Below are 20,060 nucleotides of genomic sequence, written 5' to 3'. Positions count from 1 at the left end.
CCATAATTTTGCAATGATGTGTAATCCATTGTTCTTCCCTTGTGTGGCTTACATTTACTTCTGTGCCACACAACTCTCATAACATCTCATAACATGCCTAAGCATCTCATAACATGACTAAGGTAGTATATCCTGTCCTGCCACAGGTTTGGATTGCCCTTCCTCTGGAATCAGAAAAATAGGGGGAAGTTTTTAATAGGCCAGTCAACATAACTTGGAATCTAATCCTCATTTCTAACTTTTTTGTTTTGTGCATTTGTATCCCGCCTATTAGGGATGCGGGTGGTGCTGTGGGTTAAACCACAGAGCCTAGGACTTGCCAATCAGAAGGCCGGTGGTTCGAATCCCCGCGACAGGGTGAGCTCCCGTTGCTCGGTCCCTGCTCCTGCCAACCTAGCAGTTCAAAAGCACGTCAAAGTGCAAGTAGATAAATAGGTACCGCTCCAGCGGGAAGGTAAATGGCGTTTCCGTGCGCTGCTCTGGTTTGCCAGAAGCGGCTTAGTCATGCTGGCCACATGACCCGGAAGCTGTATGCCGGCTCCCTCGGCCAATAAAGCTAGATGAGCGCCGCAACTCCAGAGTCGGTCACGACTGGACCTAATGGTCTGTGGTCCCTTTACCTTTTTTCCTGCCTATTATAAAATCAAATTCACAATTACAAGTAAAAATATATGTGTCAACAAGAAATCAAGAAAAAAACAAACACATAGCAGTAAAAAACATGTCATAAACTTAATAAACTTTTTTGCCAACTCTTAAAGCCCAACCTACGTGCTTTAATGTGAAATTCCCACTCTTCGCCCTATAAAAAGTAAATGAAACTTGACATAAAGGAAGATAGGGGGATGTACCTGGTGAGATGTGGACATTTATGGAGCTTCTAGTGGGGCAGTGCTAAAAACCCTGAGTCTGGAAATAATTTTAGAAACAAATGAAAGGGCATATCTGATGCACAGCAAATTACACCTATTTCCTTTCCCAGGTTGCTTAGTGACAAATAGACCCAGAGTGGGTATTAATATAATGCATTTCCTGCCCACCTTTACTATGCACCTATCCACAATACACCTGATATGTAGCTATAATGGCTTCTTCTAATTCATAGTATCAGAGGATGTATTTGGATGGTAGCTTCCTATCACTCCCCCCCCCCCCCGGTGTGTGTGTGTGTGTGTTTTGGGGATAAGCTTTAGTCTGTGCATTTACTGCAGCCTAAAGTGTAAATGTGCAGATAAAGTAAGCAGACCAGCATGGGATGGAGTGTGAGTGTGGGGACTGCCTGAAAAAGATGTAAGCTAGATAATATACCTTTGTCCCAAACAGGATATGCTCAGACTGTGACATGACCTTCCCTACAGACTGTGATCAAGACAGGTGTGGATGCCTCTCAGTTACTACCTTCTGCTCATCTTCAGAATGTGTTTAGATTGGTATAAAAGGTAAAGGTAAAGGGACCCCTGACCATTAGGTCCAGTTGCGGATGACTCAGGGGTTGCAGCGCTCATTTCGCTTTACTGGCCGAGGAGCCAGTGTACAGCTTCCGAGTCATGTGGCCAGCAGGACTAAGCCACTTCTGGCAAACCAGAGCAGCGCACGGAAACACTGTTTACTTTCCTGCCACAGCAGTGCCTATTTATCTACTTGCACTTTGTGCTTTCGAACTGCTAGGTTGGCAGGAGCGGGGACCGAGCAACCTAGGCTCTGTGGTTTAACCCATAGCACCACCCAAATCCCTTATTAGATTGGTATAGTGCACCTTTATAATTTTGGCAGAGCAATGCAGGCAGATGCGAGGACTATGTTTGTTATACCGCAGTAGGCCTGCATATGAACATCATTCAACTATACCTACATAGCTACTTCACCAGTTATAGTATGAATTCAAGCCTCACTTATATTATCTAGTAGAAGTCTACTTTGCTAATACTTGATTCCATAACAAAAATCTTTCTTTTTAAGAAGTCAATATTGTGGAGAAACAAGTCTTGATTATGGGAATTTGTCATCCTCTAAAACGTATAGCAGAATATTTTTATATTAGCGCTTGGTTATAGTTATTTGTGTTATGTGTATGCATTCAGATCATTTAATTGTATTTTTACAAAGGCTGAATGACTATTCTTTGTTAAGCTGTTATTTCTTCAGTAGTCTGAACAGAATAATGTATAGTGTTGTTTGATTACCTAGATGTTTTCCTAGTGGCCTGGAATCTCACCAGCCTTTCAAAAGTGACACTGCCTAGTTAGAAGGATGGGGCAGAGCACATTTCAGAGCCATTTTTAGCAGTTTGAATTCAGTCAGAATCTGGTAGTTTTTGAGCTAGGAATTTTGTTCTACCAGAATAGCTGAGTCAGAAGATTAGCTATAGGATGAGGGGAAAACACATCGTAGGCTATTTTACACCACGTGCGCCTGCATAATAGAAAGGTAAAGAGGAAATGCAAGTGTGACAATACATATTGGAAGTCATTGGCTTGGAGAGAGGTGAGCGGAACATGGAGTGTATTATAGACTCTTTTAAACTCCATCTTATCCTGTTACTACCTTGGCAAGAGGGATCAATGTCATGAGTCCTTCAGTGCAGTCAGGATTGGGCTTCGGTTGGAAGCTCTGATGGGGGAAGAAGAAAAAGGAGAGTGCTGAATAGTGGGTAGACATGGCAGACGACACAGCGATTTCTCCAAAGCAGCTCTTTATTTTGTAAGCTGGAACAGAAACTGAACAGCAAACAGCTCAGCCGGCCTGCTTTTATAGGCAGCCAGCTGTCAACATTGTAGCAACAACAACCCAGGGTTTCCCGCCTAAAATAACTGACGTGGACCTGAGTGAAAACTATCTACAGTATCCCCCCTGTTGGCCCAGGGTGAGAACTTCAGTACATAACAGAGAGGAATGAATTGTGGGCACTGGGGGGGGGGGGTGCCCTCCCATTTCCACTTTGACCTTAGCCATCTTGGAATGGGGAACAAAGATGCCAGCTCTCTCTTCTGCTCTGCAGACAGCTGAGGGGAAAGGCTGAACAGAAGATGGCAGTGACTGAACAGGAAGCTGAACAGGAGGGTGCAGTCATGTCGCATGGAAGTTGCCACCTTTGCAGATAGGAACAGACTAATCCGCCCTGACAGAGCATGCACTTCCATTCGAATATTCCCAAGTGGTGGAAGAGTTTCATGAGTGAGCATCCCATGCCTCATCTTTAAAAGCTTGGTGGTAGGGGAAGGGAAACTTGTAGAAACGTATTTGTTACTTCCATCCGGTCCTTTACTTCTTGCCCTGCTCCTGAACCATGACTCCTGAGCACTTTGTCTGCTGCCGAGCCTGTACTGTTACTTGCCAAAATAAATATCTCTTTCTTATAACTGGCATCCCAGTCGCCAAGCTGTACTAGTGACTTGTGCCACTATAGCTGAAGCATGGTTTTAAGCCCTGCCAGTCAGGAAATCCTGACCCTCTTTCTTTTGAACACTAGATGTAGCCAGTTGTTGAGCTGCAACTGAGCCTCGGCTTTCTTTTGTTAGGCAGAAGCCTGAACAATCAGGTCCCTTGTTGTTGTATTCCAGAGACAGGCCCCAAAAAGTGGGAGTAATTCAGAAGTTCCAGTGTGGTGTTTCAGTTAGCATAATCATAAAATGCCCTTGAGCCTACAGAAGTGCATGTTTATTTGGACATTGGACCATACTTCCAAATAAATGGTTTTGCATTGCTGGCTCTATCTGTTTTTGCACTTTGGCTGTGTCTCATACACTACATGTCCACTGTAAACCTGATAGAGCTGACTTATTTTTCAAAGATGTATGTGTTTCAGCTTTCTAAAATACTTGCCAAGCACATAAAGAATATTGGAAAAACAGGATTAGAAAGGGAAAACAAATATCATGTAATTATTGTTGAGTAAGCACAACACTAATTTTGTGAAGCATAAGCCCATAAGTGATACATTGTACGTTGGGCAATACCCCCACATAATAATGATTTGATGGTATTTAGTGGCTAAACTAAATGTGCAGCCATTTTATTTGAGAAACAAATAATGTAAAAGACATCTGTTCAGTTGATAGTACAAGGGAAGAGTAATTATTGCTAAGCCTTCTAAAGCACAAATGGAATTAGCTTTATTAAATTTCCACTTGATTATTATCATTGTAACTGAATGAATCAATATGCAAAACCAAATTAAAATAAACCCAAGGAGAGGCAGAAGAAATATAATATTTGATAGTGATTCTGAAGAAGTCACACAAAGCGGCAAATATAGGCAATTTGTGAGATCGTCTCTGTTTTGCATGTTCCGTTTAGCAATTTCAATAAGCTGTTAAAGAACTGTGAATATGTTGCCAGGGTAGATTAAGGCTTTTTAAATATAAATCAATGACCAGAATAATTTCCAGTAAATTGTTTTGAAAAAATACAAATAAATGTAGGAGATTAGAAGGTTATTGCTTCATTCTAGTAATTTGTTACGGAAGTGAGGCAACATACTGAGCTCCTATGAGTCTCCATTAATTTCTATGGTGGAAGAAGATGGGCATGTACTGTACCTCATTGACTGCTGGATACAGTATTGGCCTTATCTGCTCAATCTTCCAGAGCCTGTCTTCTCATGCAAGGGGAAGTCCCTAACTCACTAAGGGTTTGAGATAAATTGGCTACCCTCACCTGGCTTAGTTGGCCAGTCAAAGCCATTTCCTGGGGGTGTGCCTGCTGTCACATGCTGACAGCTTCTCAGGTCCACAGGTGAGAGTTGAGTGCAGGTTGGGGACCCTAGGTGGACAAACTACCCCAGAAGGAGCACAATGTGTCCCCCACCAGAGGCCCCCCCTCCCCTAATGCCCCATACACCCCATTTGTCAAAATACTTCAAGATACATCAGCAAGGGAACAATGTAGTCAAAAAGAGCTGTTCATTTGGAAGTTGTGTTTGTATGTGTGCATGCATCTGTGGATTGGTAAGTACAGTGGTGCCTTGGGTTACATACGCTTCAGGTTAAATATGCTTCAGGTTACAGACTCCGCTAACCCAGAAATAGTGCTTCAGGTTAAGAACAGAAATCGTGCTCCTGCGGCGCGGCGGCAGCAGCAGGAGGCCCTATTAGCTAAAGTGGTGCTTCAGGTTAAGAACAGTTTCAGGTTAAGAACGGACCTCCGGAACAAATTAAGTACTTAACCCGAGGTACCACTGTACTATATTGGTAAGTACAATATGCTTTTTAATTATATATGTGAGATTCAGGTCTTCCAGAAGCTATAAGTATGCATATATTTTAAAAGATTAACCTGCACTATTTAAGTAGGGTAAAATACCATTTTAATTCAAATAAAACAATACAAAATTTCTCTAGGACCCAGTGTTCGTATTAATAACCCTATTTATTATGTTGTCTGCATTGTCAATCAGCTTGACAAACCTCTGTTTTTTTAAAGTAGGAATGAAAGGTGAAATATATGTATAAGTGCTTTAAATTACAGAATAGAGTTCTGCACCCCACTGACTTATTCTATTGTACAAAATGCTCACACATAGAATCTATTTTAAACCTGTTTTATGGAAAAATAAGCTGCAGTTTGAAGAAGAAAGTTTAATATGATGTTTTGGAAGTTTCTCTTTAACTCCACCTTCGTCAATTGATTCACCAGCTTCTGTACCCATTCACACACATACCAGACTCGTCATTTACACACTGCTCCACACAATTGTCTGAAGACGGCCCAGATGCCCCATTCCCACACCCAGCTTAAGAGGTGACCTTCCTTGCAGTATTTCTGCCTCCTAACTTCTCTGCATCCTTTATGAAGAACAGGTGAAAGTTCTATCTACCTCTTTGACCTTTGCTTTGTGTATCTATTATATTATTATTATTGAGCATTCCACACCACTACAAAAACTCATGTTATCAATAGTGTGGAGACTTACTGTATTTCTCTGACCTCAGTGGTATCACAGTCACTTCAATGGTATTGAAATATCTTAAGAAGTGGTTGACCAGGGAAATGTCAAAGACTTCAGACTGCATTTACCTCAGGTTTTATAATTCTTTTTGTGGTGTCTATGACCTTTTAGAACAACAAAAAATACTAGTGTGAATTCAAAGCAGGGCTTGCCAACCTTTTGGGACCACTGGACACATTTCAAATTTTTAGAAAATTCTAAGAACTCTAGTTATAAAATAGCTGTCATGTAGGGTGGGGTGAGGGGAGCCAGAATGGCATAACACAACATGGCTGCTATAGGAGTCCTGCTAGTTCTGGTTGTGGAGCTCACAAAATATCATCTCCACCCACTGTCTAATAACAAAAGGGAACATTTCCCAGTACTCAGAAAATAACACAAGGCGACTACACTCACCCTCTCTCTCCTTCTCTCACACACAGACATACACTCACCACAGACATACCGAAGGCAGATAGAGTATGCATCTTTTGTATACACACACTTCACATATGCACAGCTGCACATACATCTCTCCCTCTTTGTCTGTCCAAATGCATCTCTGTTTGTCACAGACCACACACATAGCTGCCCCTCTCTCTCCCCCGCCACCTCACATATATCTCTCCCGCTCTCTCACATAAAAACCACACATTCATTCATAGATGCCTCTCCCCCTCCCTTCTGCGCTCTCTCTCGCTCTCTCTCTCTCACACACACTCTACACATCACTACACACAACATGACACAACACTACACTACACAGAAAGAGCATCTCCCCCGTTCTTTGCCCAAGTGCATCTTTCCCCATCAAACACACACACAGCCACCTCATCAGGTGAACAAGTGCTTGTTGCCAGGTTCACATGGCTGGCGGGCAACAAATAAGCCAATGGGGGACCAATAGATGAGTGAGGAAGCCAGCCCTGTCACTTCTTCCATCCTCTCCCCAAATGCTTCAAAACTAAACACAGTGCGAGGAGGCAGGCTCTTCTAAGTTCCAGCAATTGCTCTGCACTGTTCTGCATTTAAAGAAAAGTTGTTGTTTTCATAATATTTGGCATCCCACCTCTTCCAAGTTAAGGGAGCCTACTGAGGGTGCAGTGCCAAAAGGGACCCACAGGCTTTAGTTCCAGGAAACTTATCTATAACAAAAAGAATAGTTTGTTGTGGTACAGTAGACTGGGCTATGCCACAGTGGTGCTTGTTCACCAGCAGTGCTTTACTACAGCAGACCATTTCTGCCCAGGAAACCCCACATCTTGTAAACAGCACAGGAATGTGGCTGGCTATGATGGTCAGAGTGATAGATAGATATAGAACCGCCAACGGGAAGGGGAGGGGGTTGGCTGCATATATACCAACTTTGTCATTCTCTTCTCAAGACGGATCCCGAAAAGGAGCTGTTCTAGGCACCCTGTGAACACAAGCCAGGAGAAGAGAAACCCCAGCCAGCCCTGGAGCGGCAAGAAGGCAGCTTCTCCTTGCTGTCTGGTGTCATCAGTCGCTTATAGTCACTTTGAACTGTTTGCCCTTGTTTCTATCTTTTTAAGTTATGTATGATATAATCACCTTTTAATTACTAGTTTTTAAATCCCTTACCTGTTTGAAGTCTTATGTGTTCAGTTTATACTGGTCTGTGACCGAAATAAAGTTTGATACTGATACTGGTGCAAACAGCAATGCAAGGAGACAGGCTGCAATCTTTCATCTTCCGGGCAAAAAGTAAGCTAACAAGTGAGGCAGACATAGAATTGAACTTTTTTTTCCTTTTGGGTTTTCTCTCTTCCTGTTGTGTTGCCTCCCAACTTACTTATTAAAGAGCAACGGTTGTGCTCTTGCTGGGGACTTGGCAAAAGTTTCTTTTACTATCCACACACTGCGGGACCTCAAAGGTTTGGTTGCCAAAGTAACTTCAGGAATTCCCCTTGGAGTGGACTCCTCCTCTGTACTCTGAGGCTGCTGGCACACCTGCACTTTTACAAATTGATTGTTTCAGAAAATAAATTAGTCTTGAAATAGTTATTTTTTAAAACTAAGAGTTCTGAATTCCTAAGCATTTGCATGTATGTTTCATGGAGCTTCATATACATTCAAGGTTGAGGGATCACAAAGGATCTAATTTTGCTTACATTATGAACACTGTTTTTGTGGCATTTCCACATATTTTCACTTGAATACACTGCAAGCCCTCTAGGCTGACCAATGTGTGGCCTCATCAGTCAGATTGCATAGCATGTTGGTGCTGTATTTATGATGAATATCCCTGATAATATTGTTATGACTTTGGAGGGGGGAAGGCTGTATGCCTGCCCCCCTTTTTAATTCCTGGATGCAGCACGGATTCATTTCATGGAAAAGTAATCGCTCTTTACGTATGGACCATTAAGGTAACAAAGGAAGTGGAACTGTGCCAGATAGTGTATGGGTGCCTCCCCCCAGCTTGCTGGTAGTTAGAAATTCAAAGGCCAGAGTTGAGAGCTGAGTGTGTGTAAGGCAGCAGGCTGGGAAGGCAGAGGCAGTGTTATGCCTGATTTGTGTTGGAATCCAAGGCTGTGGCTATGGAAAAAGCAATACCCTATTGTGGTGCTGATGCTGTGAGGCCCTCCATCCAGTGGCGTAGCATGGGTTGTCAGCACCCGGGGCAAGGCAAGTAATTTGTGCCCCCTAACCCGTGGATTTTAGCACTCGGGCAGAGAGCTGCGAGTGCGAGCCTGCCCCCCCAGATGTTGCGCCCGGTGCGGCCGGGCCCCCCTGCACCCCCCACGCTACGCCACTGCCTCCAGCGTAGTTCAGTTTGTTTGTGTATATATATATATTTGTAAATCAACAATATATTGTAAAGACATCACAGTCTCCACTGTCCTTTTCACTGCTCAGATGTGGGGGGGGGGGGCCTGGAATAATATCTTAAGCTTCTTATGCCTCCTTCAGATAAACTACAAAAACATCTTATGTATGTGTATTTTTTCCAAATATTTGAGGGGGAAAATAATTTTTAAAACCCTTAGAACCCCTCTCCCCGCAGTAACCTACTTCCATCTACTGTACAATCCTATGCATGCTTATGTTTTCAATGAGGTGTCCACCCTAGTAAGTGTGCTTAAGATTGTAGCCTAATCCTAGACATGTCTGCTGTGACTTAAGTCCCGTGGAGTTCAATGGGACTTACACCCAAGTAAATGGGTGTAGGATTGAAATTTAAGGTGATAATCCTACATATACTTAACTGGGAGTAAATCCTGTTGAACTCAGTTGGACTTCTGAACAGACGTGCATCAGATTGTGTTAATCTTAGGTTATTAGCTGAAGATATGCATCTTTAGATAATTGTGTAACCATGGCATATTCCTCAGAGTGTTTAATTCTGCCCAGTATTTCAAAGGATCCAATATATATACAAATAAATGGCAAAATTTTGTTATTGGGGTAGCCTCTTTATATTCTTAAATTAGCCTTTGCTTTGTATAAATTTGATAAAAGATTTTGACTCTTTCTTTTTTTGTATATGTAGGCACAAAGGCAGATCTTATAGTGTCTCTCTTGAAGGTGATTGTTTAGTTTATTAACCTCCATTGCCTTTTTCAAAGTTATTACAGATATATGAATAGAAGCTGTGACCAAACTATACGCCCCACGTTTATTAATATTTCCATTCAATGCACTGAATGGAAGTCGAAGGAAGCAGTCTACAATGGAGAAAAAGGAGAAATTTCTGTAATGAACATGAAAGGCATTATTTACCAGTTAATTTGCATGCAATTATTTGTTGTCTGATACTACACAAAGACTAGATGCAGGAATGGCACCCTGCTACCAGGCTTCTTCATGTTAATCTTTGAACCTCATGGGAAGAAGTACTAACTTTCCCGTATGTCTCACAATATCCCTCCTCTATTCATTCATCTGCTCTTCCTACTCCATTATCATTCTCCTTTTAAAAACACTTTTAGACTAATTCTGTGCATCTCTGTTAACTATGGTCACCAACAAGGGAGAGGGGAAATGGAATTTTGTAGCTTGCCCCCTGAACAGAAACCAACACATACACTGCAAGTACAAACGTCTCATATATCTCTGTAACATCCGATGTGGAACTATTTCATATTCCCCATCATGTGCAGTTATGAGTGGCTTGTGCTTCCTGTTCTGCCTGTATTGCTTATGATCAAAGTGACTCCAGGCATTCTGTTCACATCATGTCCCACATAGTACTCTGAAAAACTGTACTAATTTTTATTTTCCTTTGTAACTCAGTGCCAGAACTCACCATGAACGCCTCCCTTTGTTCTCTTATAATGACAATGGCGCCCACCTGAGAGGTGCCAGAACTGAGTTCCGGTGAGTTCCAGCTGAAAGAAAGACCTGTTGCAACTCATTTGGAGATCTCTGGATGCTGATTACTACATATGACAAGTGGGGTCCTATCAGGACCAGATTTGGGTTTGAGGCCCTATGCTACTGAAGGTAATGGGGCCCTTTACATGTCCAGCTGTCCTTTGTCAACAACAAACGATGGTAATTTATGGACCTAATAGGTATCTAAAGCCAGTTGCACATATCAAAATATGTATTTTATTAAAGTAATTGTTGAACTGAAATACAATTAAGAAGAAGTATATTAATGTTGTTGTTGTTTAGTCGTTTAGTCGTGTCCGACTCTTCGTGACCCCATGGACCAGAGCACGCCAGGCACTCCTGTCTTCCACTGCCTCCTGCAGTTTGGTCAAACTCATGCTGGTAGCTTCGAGAACACTATCCAACCATCTCGTCCTCTGTCGTTCCCTTCTCCTTGTGCCCTCCATCTTTCCCAACATCAGGGTCTTTTCCAGGGAGTGTTCTCTTCTCATGAGGTGGCCAAAGTATTGGAGTCTCAGCTTCAGGACCTGTCCTTCCAGTGAGCACTCAGGGCTGATTTCCTTAAGAATGGATAGGTTTGATCTTCTTGCAGTCCATGGGACTCTCAAGAGTCTCCTCCAGCACCATAATTCAAAAGCATCAATTCTTTGGCGGTCAGCCTTCTTTATGGTCCAGCTCTCACTTCCATACATCACTACTGGGAAAACCCTAGCTTTTACTATACGGACCTTTGTTGGTAAGGTGATGTCTCTGCTTTTTAAGATGCTGTCTAGGTTTGCCATCACCTTTCTCCCAAGGAGCAGGCGTCTTTTAATTTCGTGACTGCTGTCACCATCTGCAGTGATCATGGAGCCAAAGAAAGTAAAATCTCACTGCCTCCATTTCCCCCCCCCCCTTCTATTTGCCAGGAGGTGATGGGACCAGTGGCCATGATCTTCCTTTTTTTGATGTTGAGCTTCAGACCATATTTTGCGCTCTCCTCTTTCACCTTCATTAAAAGGTTCTTTAATTCCTCCTCACTTTCTGCCAATTAATGTTGTGTCATCTGCATATCTGAGGTTGTTGATATTTCTTCCGGCAATCTTAATTCCGGCTAGGGATTCATCCAGCCCAGCCTTTCGCATGATGAATTCTGCATATAAGTTAAATAAGCATATTTATTTTTATATATTAAGGATATTTCCAACCCACCCTTTCACACAGAAAGAGCTCTGCAAGAGAGGATGAAATTAATTTTAAAATGGTTTCTTCAGCTATGTTCGAAGCAAGAGGAAGAACAAGCAAGTTCTCTGGGTGGAGAAGACGGAGAAATGTTATTAGGCGACAGAGAGAAGGGGAACTGCTCAACATATACTTTGGAAGACATTCTACATTTGTGGGGCAGCCACTGAGAATACTTCATTAGGCATTTTTCTGTTCATGTTTGGAGCTGTTAATATTTATAACTAGGAAGTGTTCTATAGGACAAAAATATTGTCTTGTATTATCCCTGTGGAACAATAGGGAGACACTACAGAGGCCACTAAAGATAGCTTAAATGGTACAGCACTACATTCTACAATTTCACTACTTGTTGTTGTTGTTGTTTAGTCGTTTAGTCGTGTCTGACTCTTCGTGACCCCATGGACCAGAGCACGCCAGGCACTTCTGTCTTCCACTGCCTCCTGCAGTTTAGTCAAACTCATGCTGATAGCTTTGAGAACACTATCCAACCATCTCGTCCTCTGTCGTCCCCTTCTCCTTGTGCATCAAGGATCTTTCCCAACATCAGGGTCTTTTCCAGGGAGTCTTCTCTTCTCATGAGGTGGCCAAAGTATTGGAGCCTCAGCTTCAGCATCTGTCCTTCCAGTGAGCACTCAGGGCTGATTTCCTTCAGAATGGATAGGTTTGATCTTCTTGCAGTCCATGGGACTCTCAAGAGTCTCCTCCAGCACCATAATTCAAAAGCATCAATTCTTCGGCGATCAGCCTTCTTTATGGTCCCGCTCTCACTTCCATACTACTCATTTCACTACTACCACCTCGTAATTCCTCATTCTTGTACGACATTGAACAGTTTCATTACTGCTAGTTTTCACAATGATTCCATATGATCAATGGACTACAATTTCATTTTCTGTTCTCTAGACAAATATTCTAAATATGCTATTTACAGAGAGAAAACTGTAAATAAATTAATAGGAAAGGACTAGAGATTAAACCTTGAAGGTTATGTAACTGAATAATATATCATTACAGTCTTCTCTTTCTTAAAGTTACCACCTGAGGTTAAAAAACACTACTGATTCAAAATGTCAATACCAATATAAGAAGCTATTACCTCTGTGCGGGTGCAAACAGCATTTTAATGGACGTGTTAAGGTTCCAGAATCAATATTGGCAAGTAATTATCTGTGGCAGGATGAGTAGCATTCAGTGTGTTGTTTTTGAAAGTTCGGAATTGCTTACACACCAGATCCTGAACTGTATTATAACTTTAAAAATCCATTTCTTTTGCACTTCTGAAGATATATTCCAACAACAATGACAAAAACCCTTAAGGGAGATCCACAAGAAGGCCCGGTGTTTGTATCCTCATGCATAAGTAAATCCAGAGGACATACAAGCCCCTAGAACTAGGAGAACTACAGGAGTGAAAAGGGCCTCAACATGTGAGTCAGTGATAAGTAGTGGGGGAAAGTAGGGAGGGGGGCAAGGGCATGGCTAGGATTTCTGTTATGGGGGCAGGCCTTTTGTTTTGGGGGGAGCAGAACCTCAGTTAGCTATGCATTTTTTTATTGATGGGGGGGGGGCAGCTGCCCTTCCATGTCCCTCCTTGGCTACGCCCATGGAGGGAAGAGCAATGGAAGCAGAAAGTGAATGGGTCAATTGTAGGGAAGGTGAAGAAAATACTACAGGGTGTCATTGTTTTAATTAGGAGATTTAAAGGCTAAGGCCTGAGCCAGTTGCGACATTATGAATTCAGGGTATGCTCATGAAACAATATAAGGTCAAGGTTTTAGACTTGAAGTTACTCCAAAGATAACAATATAATTACTGCATATTTTAAATTTATAGTAAGGAGAAGAACAGCCATCATCTGAATTTGGTTGTATACTGCTGGTACTCTAAACTAAGAATTAATTGTAGAAGCTGAAATAATTGGAACGGTTCATTTTTGAGCACCAACACATACTGTATAGGCAATATTGAAGTAAATGAGAGCCGGTACAGACTGAAGCAATAAAAGCTTTGCACAGGTTGGACAAGTGACTTAGGATATGTCTACAGAGAGCTTCCATATTTAAAGGAATTTCCTTAATCTTTGAAGTATTGAAATGACAGTCATGATTTTATACACACAGATGGAGGGCCTGTATTTTGCAAAAAATACACTTGGGGGTTGTGTACAGTGTTTCTCTGTTTCTACGCAGGCTGTACAGATTAACCTTCAGGAACAGCTTTGTATTTCTTTTCATTTTGTTAAAAAGGAAGAAATATTGAGGAATTTTCTTTTGACAATAACAAACAGGAACACAATTGCTGGAAAAAGTAGAGATTTGCCCTGCTACTTTCTACAATATCACTGTTCTATTGACATAAAATAGAATTTCAGTAACTAGAAATATGCTGTGGATTGAGATGCACTATTTATTTTAGGTAGGTACACACTGCATTGTTACATGGCTACCAAAATAGTATTAGCTAAAAATGCAACAAGTCTTATATTTAGAATTTCCCCTACAGTAATTGCCAATCTCAAAACATCAAACAATTATGATCACATCTCTGATTGGTTCTTTAATGTAGTTCAGGGCTGCAGAAAATATTACAATCCCCACAGTTGACAATCTCCACTGACATGTGATTTAGCCTTTGCAGCAATGAAAGGAACAAAGTTATCTTCACTTTGCTTGCTGATCCACTCCAACAACTCTGATTTTGTCTTCTTCCATGCCCTGCTGGTTTCTCTGTAGATTGCATTTTTCAGCAGGAATAGAAGAGAAACAATTTTACAGAAAGGAAGGAGTAAGACACTGTATCCTGGGTAGACCATGTGCAGAGCTGGGTCAAATTACATAGAGCGAAGAGACATGTATCCTCTTGTATGTTTGTTAGGAGTTTATGTCTGACAGCATTCAAAGGAAAACAGAACAAGCGAAACAAAGTTTGCTACCAGACTGCCAGTATTCTGCAAGCAGGATTCAGCTGCACACCAGAAATTTAGTTTGCACAATAAAAGTGAATTGAATGCTTTACTGCAACAAATCAAGGTTTTAAACATTGGCATTTTTTGTTTAGGAAAGTGATGGGGAAATGCACCAAAAAGTGTGTGATAAATGATTGATTAATGGGAATACATAAAACTTCTGCACAAGATATCAGAATGAATGCTCAATATATACCTCTCTGCAATTAATGGGAATACATAAAACTTCTGCACAAGATATCAGAATAAATGCTCAATATATACCACACATTGCATAACATCCAAGTATGCTTTGTGCAAGCAAATTAGGATAAATGCTTGATAAAATGGGTTGTCTGGAGGAGCCCAAATTCTGTTTCAATTAATGAACTGTCCTTTTATTTCCACTGATGATACAAAAGAGTACAAATTGTATTAAAATGAGGATCCATTGTTTCCATACAAATCAATTTGTAGGGTAACATGAGTTGCATATTCATATTTTTGGAAGGAAATTCAACTTGAAATTTGGCCTATGGGTGATATCCAACTAAGTCATACCCACTGAAATTAATGGAGTTCAGTACTGAAGTTCATTGATTTTAATGGGTCTGCTCTCAATATAACTACCACTGAATATCACCACAGAAATTCTATTCATGTATAGGCAGCATTCTCACATGTCAAACTTTATTTATCATTGATTGGTTAAAAACATGGAATGTAGAAAAAGCAAGTGTCTTTGAAACTTCTTCACGTGTTAAATTGCTGTTACAATAGCCTGTTGTATTAATTACTAGATAAACTGGGCCCCAAATTTATCCTCATGATAGTTGCATATGGTGGTAGTTCTGGTGTGGTGGACAAAGAGCTGTGAGAAGAAGCTAGTTTTGGTGGCAGCACCATTAACAAAGTACAGTTCCCAGGATTCTTTGGGGGAAAGTGATGTAAGATTGCTTTTAATGTATGGTGTGGATGATCTATTGAGGGCAGCTTAATTTCTGCCATGTGTCAAGGGTGGCAAAGTATCCCACAAAGCCTAACAGTGCAGACACTGAAAAGTATCCTATGTGTTCTTGCCTATGCAGTTAAAACACTTAGCTGAGCCACCAGTTAGATACTGTACAGTAGGAGGGTTTCATTTAGAGACGTGTGTGACTTTTATTATATTTACACTTTAATTAAAAAATAATTCAGGAAAAGTTTGTGTTTAGGAAGGGGAAAAGATCCAGATCTTGAGTCAGGAAAAAAGTTCACAAATTGGCGGGAAAAGAAGTAGCCTTGCTCATGTGTTGTGAAAAATGCGACGTTATTTCAACAGTTGGAGCATTTAGACTCCTTCACAACAAGGAGTTAATATCTGTATCTCTGGAGCTCCGATTGTCTGAAATTGGAAGTGCGACTGGGAAGCTCAGGTAGTATATTCTTCGTTTCTATTTATTCACCTACAGCCCTAAGCGTTGCTGTTTAAGGGTGGCACCTATTAAGTCCTAAACAAGGAACAGCGGACTTTAGCTGGGCACACACAACCTGTTGCCCGGACTGCTATTATGGGATACAAAACCACAGGCTTGTTCGAAATAAAGAGTTCCCTCTCTTCCTCTTCTCCCGTTTCCAAACACGGGGCAACGAGCCGTCTGCCCCAATCTGCCTGCTGGGCTTAACTGAAAGGGTGGGGGACATACACACACACAGAGCGCTCTTCCCCACCCAGACGGGGGAGGCGAGCCACCTTGTGTTGCGTTGCGCCGCGTTGTGCGTTGCGCGCCTGCCCGCGCGCCTCCCGCTCTCCGCTGCCGGCCGGTGGCGCTGCTGAGCAGAGCCGGGCACTTGCGGCGGGCGCCTGCCTGCCTGCCTCGCCTCGCCTTGCCCTCCCGCTCCCTTGCACCCCCTCCGCCCCCCTCCGGCAGGCGGGCGGGCGGGCTGTGCGCGCGGCGAACATGGCGGCGGCGGCGGCCGAGGCGGTGGGGCGGGACACTCTACCTGAGCACTGGTCCTATGGCGTCTGTGGAGACGGCCGCGTCTTCTTCATCGAGTAAGGCGCCGGGCGGCGGGAAAAGGAGGTGGCGGTGCGTGGGTGGGGGCGGGGGCCGGTAGCATTGCCGCTTATTCCGCTCCTTTCTTTCCTCCCCCCCCCCCCCTTCACGACGGGCTCTAGTACTAACAGGTGCATGTTTGCCGCTTCTCCCTCCTTAGCGACCTGACCCGCTCAACTACTTGGCTGCATCCTCGCACCGGGGAGCCCGTCAACTCAGGCCACATGATCCGCTCAGGTGGGTGCCCTAAACTCCCCCTCGCCCTCCCCAACTACACTTTCCCGCTAGGGCACTTGTGGTGGGGCGGGGGCGGGAAAGAAGCGGGGCGGGAAAGGGAGGCTGAATGGGACTTTTCTGCTCCCCCCCCCTCCTGTTTGCCTTTCTCTCTCTCTCTCTCACGGGGGGGTGGCGGAGGGGGGGGGAGGATAACGACCTTTGTGTGACTGGGATTTACGCTCGCCTATCTCCAGGGCACTGAGATCTCGCTTCCCTCGTCTTTCTCTCACTGCCACTTTCTCTCTCTCTTTCTCCCCCCTCCTGCTTTTGTTCTTTTTTTTCAGATCTTCCCCGTGGATGGGAGGAGGGATTCTCGGAAGAAGGAGCCAGTTACTTCATTGAGTGAGTATTTCCCACTCTCGAGATATACTCGTTTACTTAATCTGGGGTGTGTGCGAGAGAAAGAGAAAGGATTAATCCTCCGTATCAGAAAATGGGATATATTCTTGCCCCCCCCCTTTGCTTCCCCCCTCCCCCTGGAATCAACATCACCTTATTTTGGGTCCCGTATAACTGAAGTAAAGGAGACGTTTGTCTCGTGTGTGTGAGAGAGAGCATGAATTCTGATACTCTCTGCTGATTATTGTTTTTTTAAAATCACTGGTTATAATAGTGCTTTATATTGCCGTACTTTGGTGTTCTCTTGACACTTCCGTTGTCTGGCAAGAGCAACAGGCTTTTACCTTTGTAGCTTGTTTATATTGCTTCTGGATTTCGTGCCGTAGTGAACGGTTGACTGAATGTCAGCCAAACTTGGCTGAATGTGTTACTAACACACTGGCTGGAACCTGTTGCCTGCTGCTGAATTGAAGTGTAGCGATGAGGTTGTTTATAAGGCAGGCTAGCAGCGTTCAGTATGTTTAAGATTGTCACGTTTTTCTGCAAAAATGAAGTTTAGATCAAATTAATGGTCACAAACCTGTTGAAGCATGGAATGGGTCATCTTATATATCACAAGTTACATATTGAAAATACAAACAGCACTGCAAAAAAGCAGAGAGAATGTCATTTATAAAGCACTGGTGGTGAATTAAAAATGATTTAATTTGAACAGTAGTCTGTTTTGGATTATAGTTTTCTTTAATGTTCTTAATTTTTCTGTTGCAAAAGGGGAGGCTGTTGTCTTAACATGGGGCAACATTTTGCAAGATAGATTTTTCTTATTCGTGCCTTTTGATTATTCCATTGCTACTGTTGTATTTGAATAAAAGAGGAATGTTGCTATAGATCAGTAATAAGTAATGCCTAATCTGATACTATACTGGATTGGATCTGTGGAATTCTTTTGGTTCATAACCTTTGATGAACACTGACATCTGATATTTTAGGATCCAGCCTGTTCTTGTGATTGTAATGTGTTTTAAACAGGTTTTACTGTTGTATCTTAAATTATTGTGACCCATTTTGGGATGAAGGATGAGTAATAAATAAAACTAATAAATTTATATATATTGCAAGAGAGTAGAAAGACAGATTTTTGCATGACTAAAATACTAGAAAAGTTGTCTTTACAATTTTACTTGTAGGAAATAATTCTTGCCTGAGCACTTAGTTTATCGTGGTTGGAATGTCACCACAAGAAAACTGCATTCACTTTGAACAGTATAGGTGGTGCAGAATTACAATGGCTTTGTGCACCTGTTCTGTATGTACTACTTAAAAGACGTGATCATATTCCCAGGAGCTGTAAAAGAAGATAGTCTGGGGACATTTTAAGAATACATTGATGCCCAAAACAATGGAAGCTGTTTTAGAATGCAGTGTAAGTGGAATTTTGGGGGTGTTGAAGGAATCTAGGGTGTTGAAGGAATACCAAGAATATGGACAATTTTTAAAAACTGGCTGTCATTTCTCCACCTCCTTAGCATATTCCATTCAGATATTACATACATATGATCTGTTGTTGTGCAGGAAGGAACATGGTAAATTGAAGAGTTTGATCTGGATGGACTAAAGGGAGGATGGGTGGTATTGGCAAATAATACAAGTTACCACCAAATGTAAAGGCTTTACATGATATATACTTCCTCTAATTTTTTCTGATTGCGCTTAGATTGAACAATTTCTAGGTTTTTTATTAAAAAAAACTGCCAGACAAAGTAAACATTTTTAATGGACTATGTGTCACATGCAGAACCAATTACAGAAATAACGAAAATACATCAAATAATTTTAAATCTAGCTTTATTTCTGGAAGGCCAGCTGTGGTAAAGAGTTACTTTTACAAACTTCAGCTGGTTTGCTAGTTATACCCTTTCCAGGGGAATAAAGAGTTTGAAAGAATACATACTAATTTCTTGTTTAGACTACTGCAGTGTGATTTATATGGGGCGGTCACTGAAATGTGACTGCCCAACTGAGTAATCGGGAAAGCGGTTGCCCAGTTATGAATCAATAATACAAAATTTAGATAACACGTTGCATCTGAAGTAAGCGACAGTGACTATCAGTTTCCCAATGAAAATCCTTGTCATTACATATTTTACATGGCTGTTTATTTGTATAGATTTCACAATTTTATATATGGATGTTTTATGATGGCCTATACTTGTAATGCCTAAATGCCTAATAAAGGTTTGGCGAAGTAGACTGTCATTTTCAAGATGCAATTCAAAGACCTGGTTTGCATGTCACATTAAGCCATAGGGATGATGGGAGTTGTAGTTCAGCAAGAATCGGCATGGTTTGTACAAAGGTATATCCTGTCTTACCAACTTTTTAGAACAGGGGTGAGGAAGCTTCTTCAGCTCAATGACTGCATTTCCTTCTGGGCAAAATACCAAAGTCTACATACTGGTGGTGGGCAGAGCCAGAAGCAAAAGTGTGCAGAGCAGCAAATGTAAATGTAACCTTTGTACAGTAGTTTAGTTTCTACACACACTTGCACACCACCCCTCTGTATCCAGAGAAGCAAGAGGCATTACTTGTATCATAGTTCAGAAACACATTCTAAAAGGCAAAGCATCCAGAGTGTGAAACAGGGATAGTGAGGCTTTTGACCTAGGGAGAGAGGGTATGTTTCTGTGGGAGAGTTCTTAGGGTAAGGTAGTGTCCTGGAGGGCTGCATTCATCTCCTGGGTCTGAGGTTCCCCACCTATGTTTTAGAGTTTGCTGAGAAATGTCAAGAAATATGTGGATAGGGATGATATGGTAGACACTGTATACTTAGAATCATAGCACGGTAGAGTTGGAAGGGATCCTGAGGATCATCTAGTCCTGCACTTCAGGAATCCCAACTAATGCATCCATAACTGAAGGCCATCCAACCTCTGCTTCAAAACCTTCAGTGAAGGAG

At 42.1% G+C, this 20,060-nt stretch overlaps 1 protein-coding gene across 11 annotated transcripts in view; it reads left to right on the top strand.

The window, feature by feature from the left end:
• The first annotated feature begins 16,200 nt into the window (after positions 1-16,200).
• Positions 16,201-20,060, top strand: part of PLEKHA7 (pleckstrin homology domain containing A7) — a 147,597-nt gene continuing 143,737 nt past the window's right edge. For 3 of the 11 annotated variants that reach the window (XM_077930902.1, XM_028732465.2, XM_077930898.1), the window contains exons 1-3: positions 16,204-16,488; positions 16,650-16,726; positions 17,050-17,107. In XM_077930902.1, the coding sequence (XP_077787028.1) occupies positions 16,394-16,488; positions 16,650-16,726; positions 17,050-17,107 (230 nt within the window). In that variant the 5' untranslated portion in view covers positions 16,204-16,393. Of the gene's footprint in view, positions 16,489-16,649; positions 16,727-17,049; positions 17,108-20,060 lie in introns of all 11 variants that reach the window. The other 8 variants (XM_077930896.1, XM_077930899.1, XM_077930905.1 and 5 more) reach the window with 6 other exon arrangements.

The sequence above is a fragment of the Podarcis muralis genome, chromosome 1 (assembly GCF_964188315.1).
Source record: "Podarcis muralis chromosome 1, rPodMur119.hap1.1, whole genome shotgun sequence".
Taxonomy (NCBI): Eukaryota; Metazoa; Chordata; class Lepidosauria; order Squamata; family Lacertidae; genus Podarcis; species Podarcis muralis.
This window is presented reverse-complemented; position numbering and strand designations above follow the sequence as displayed.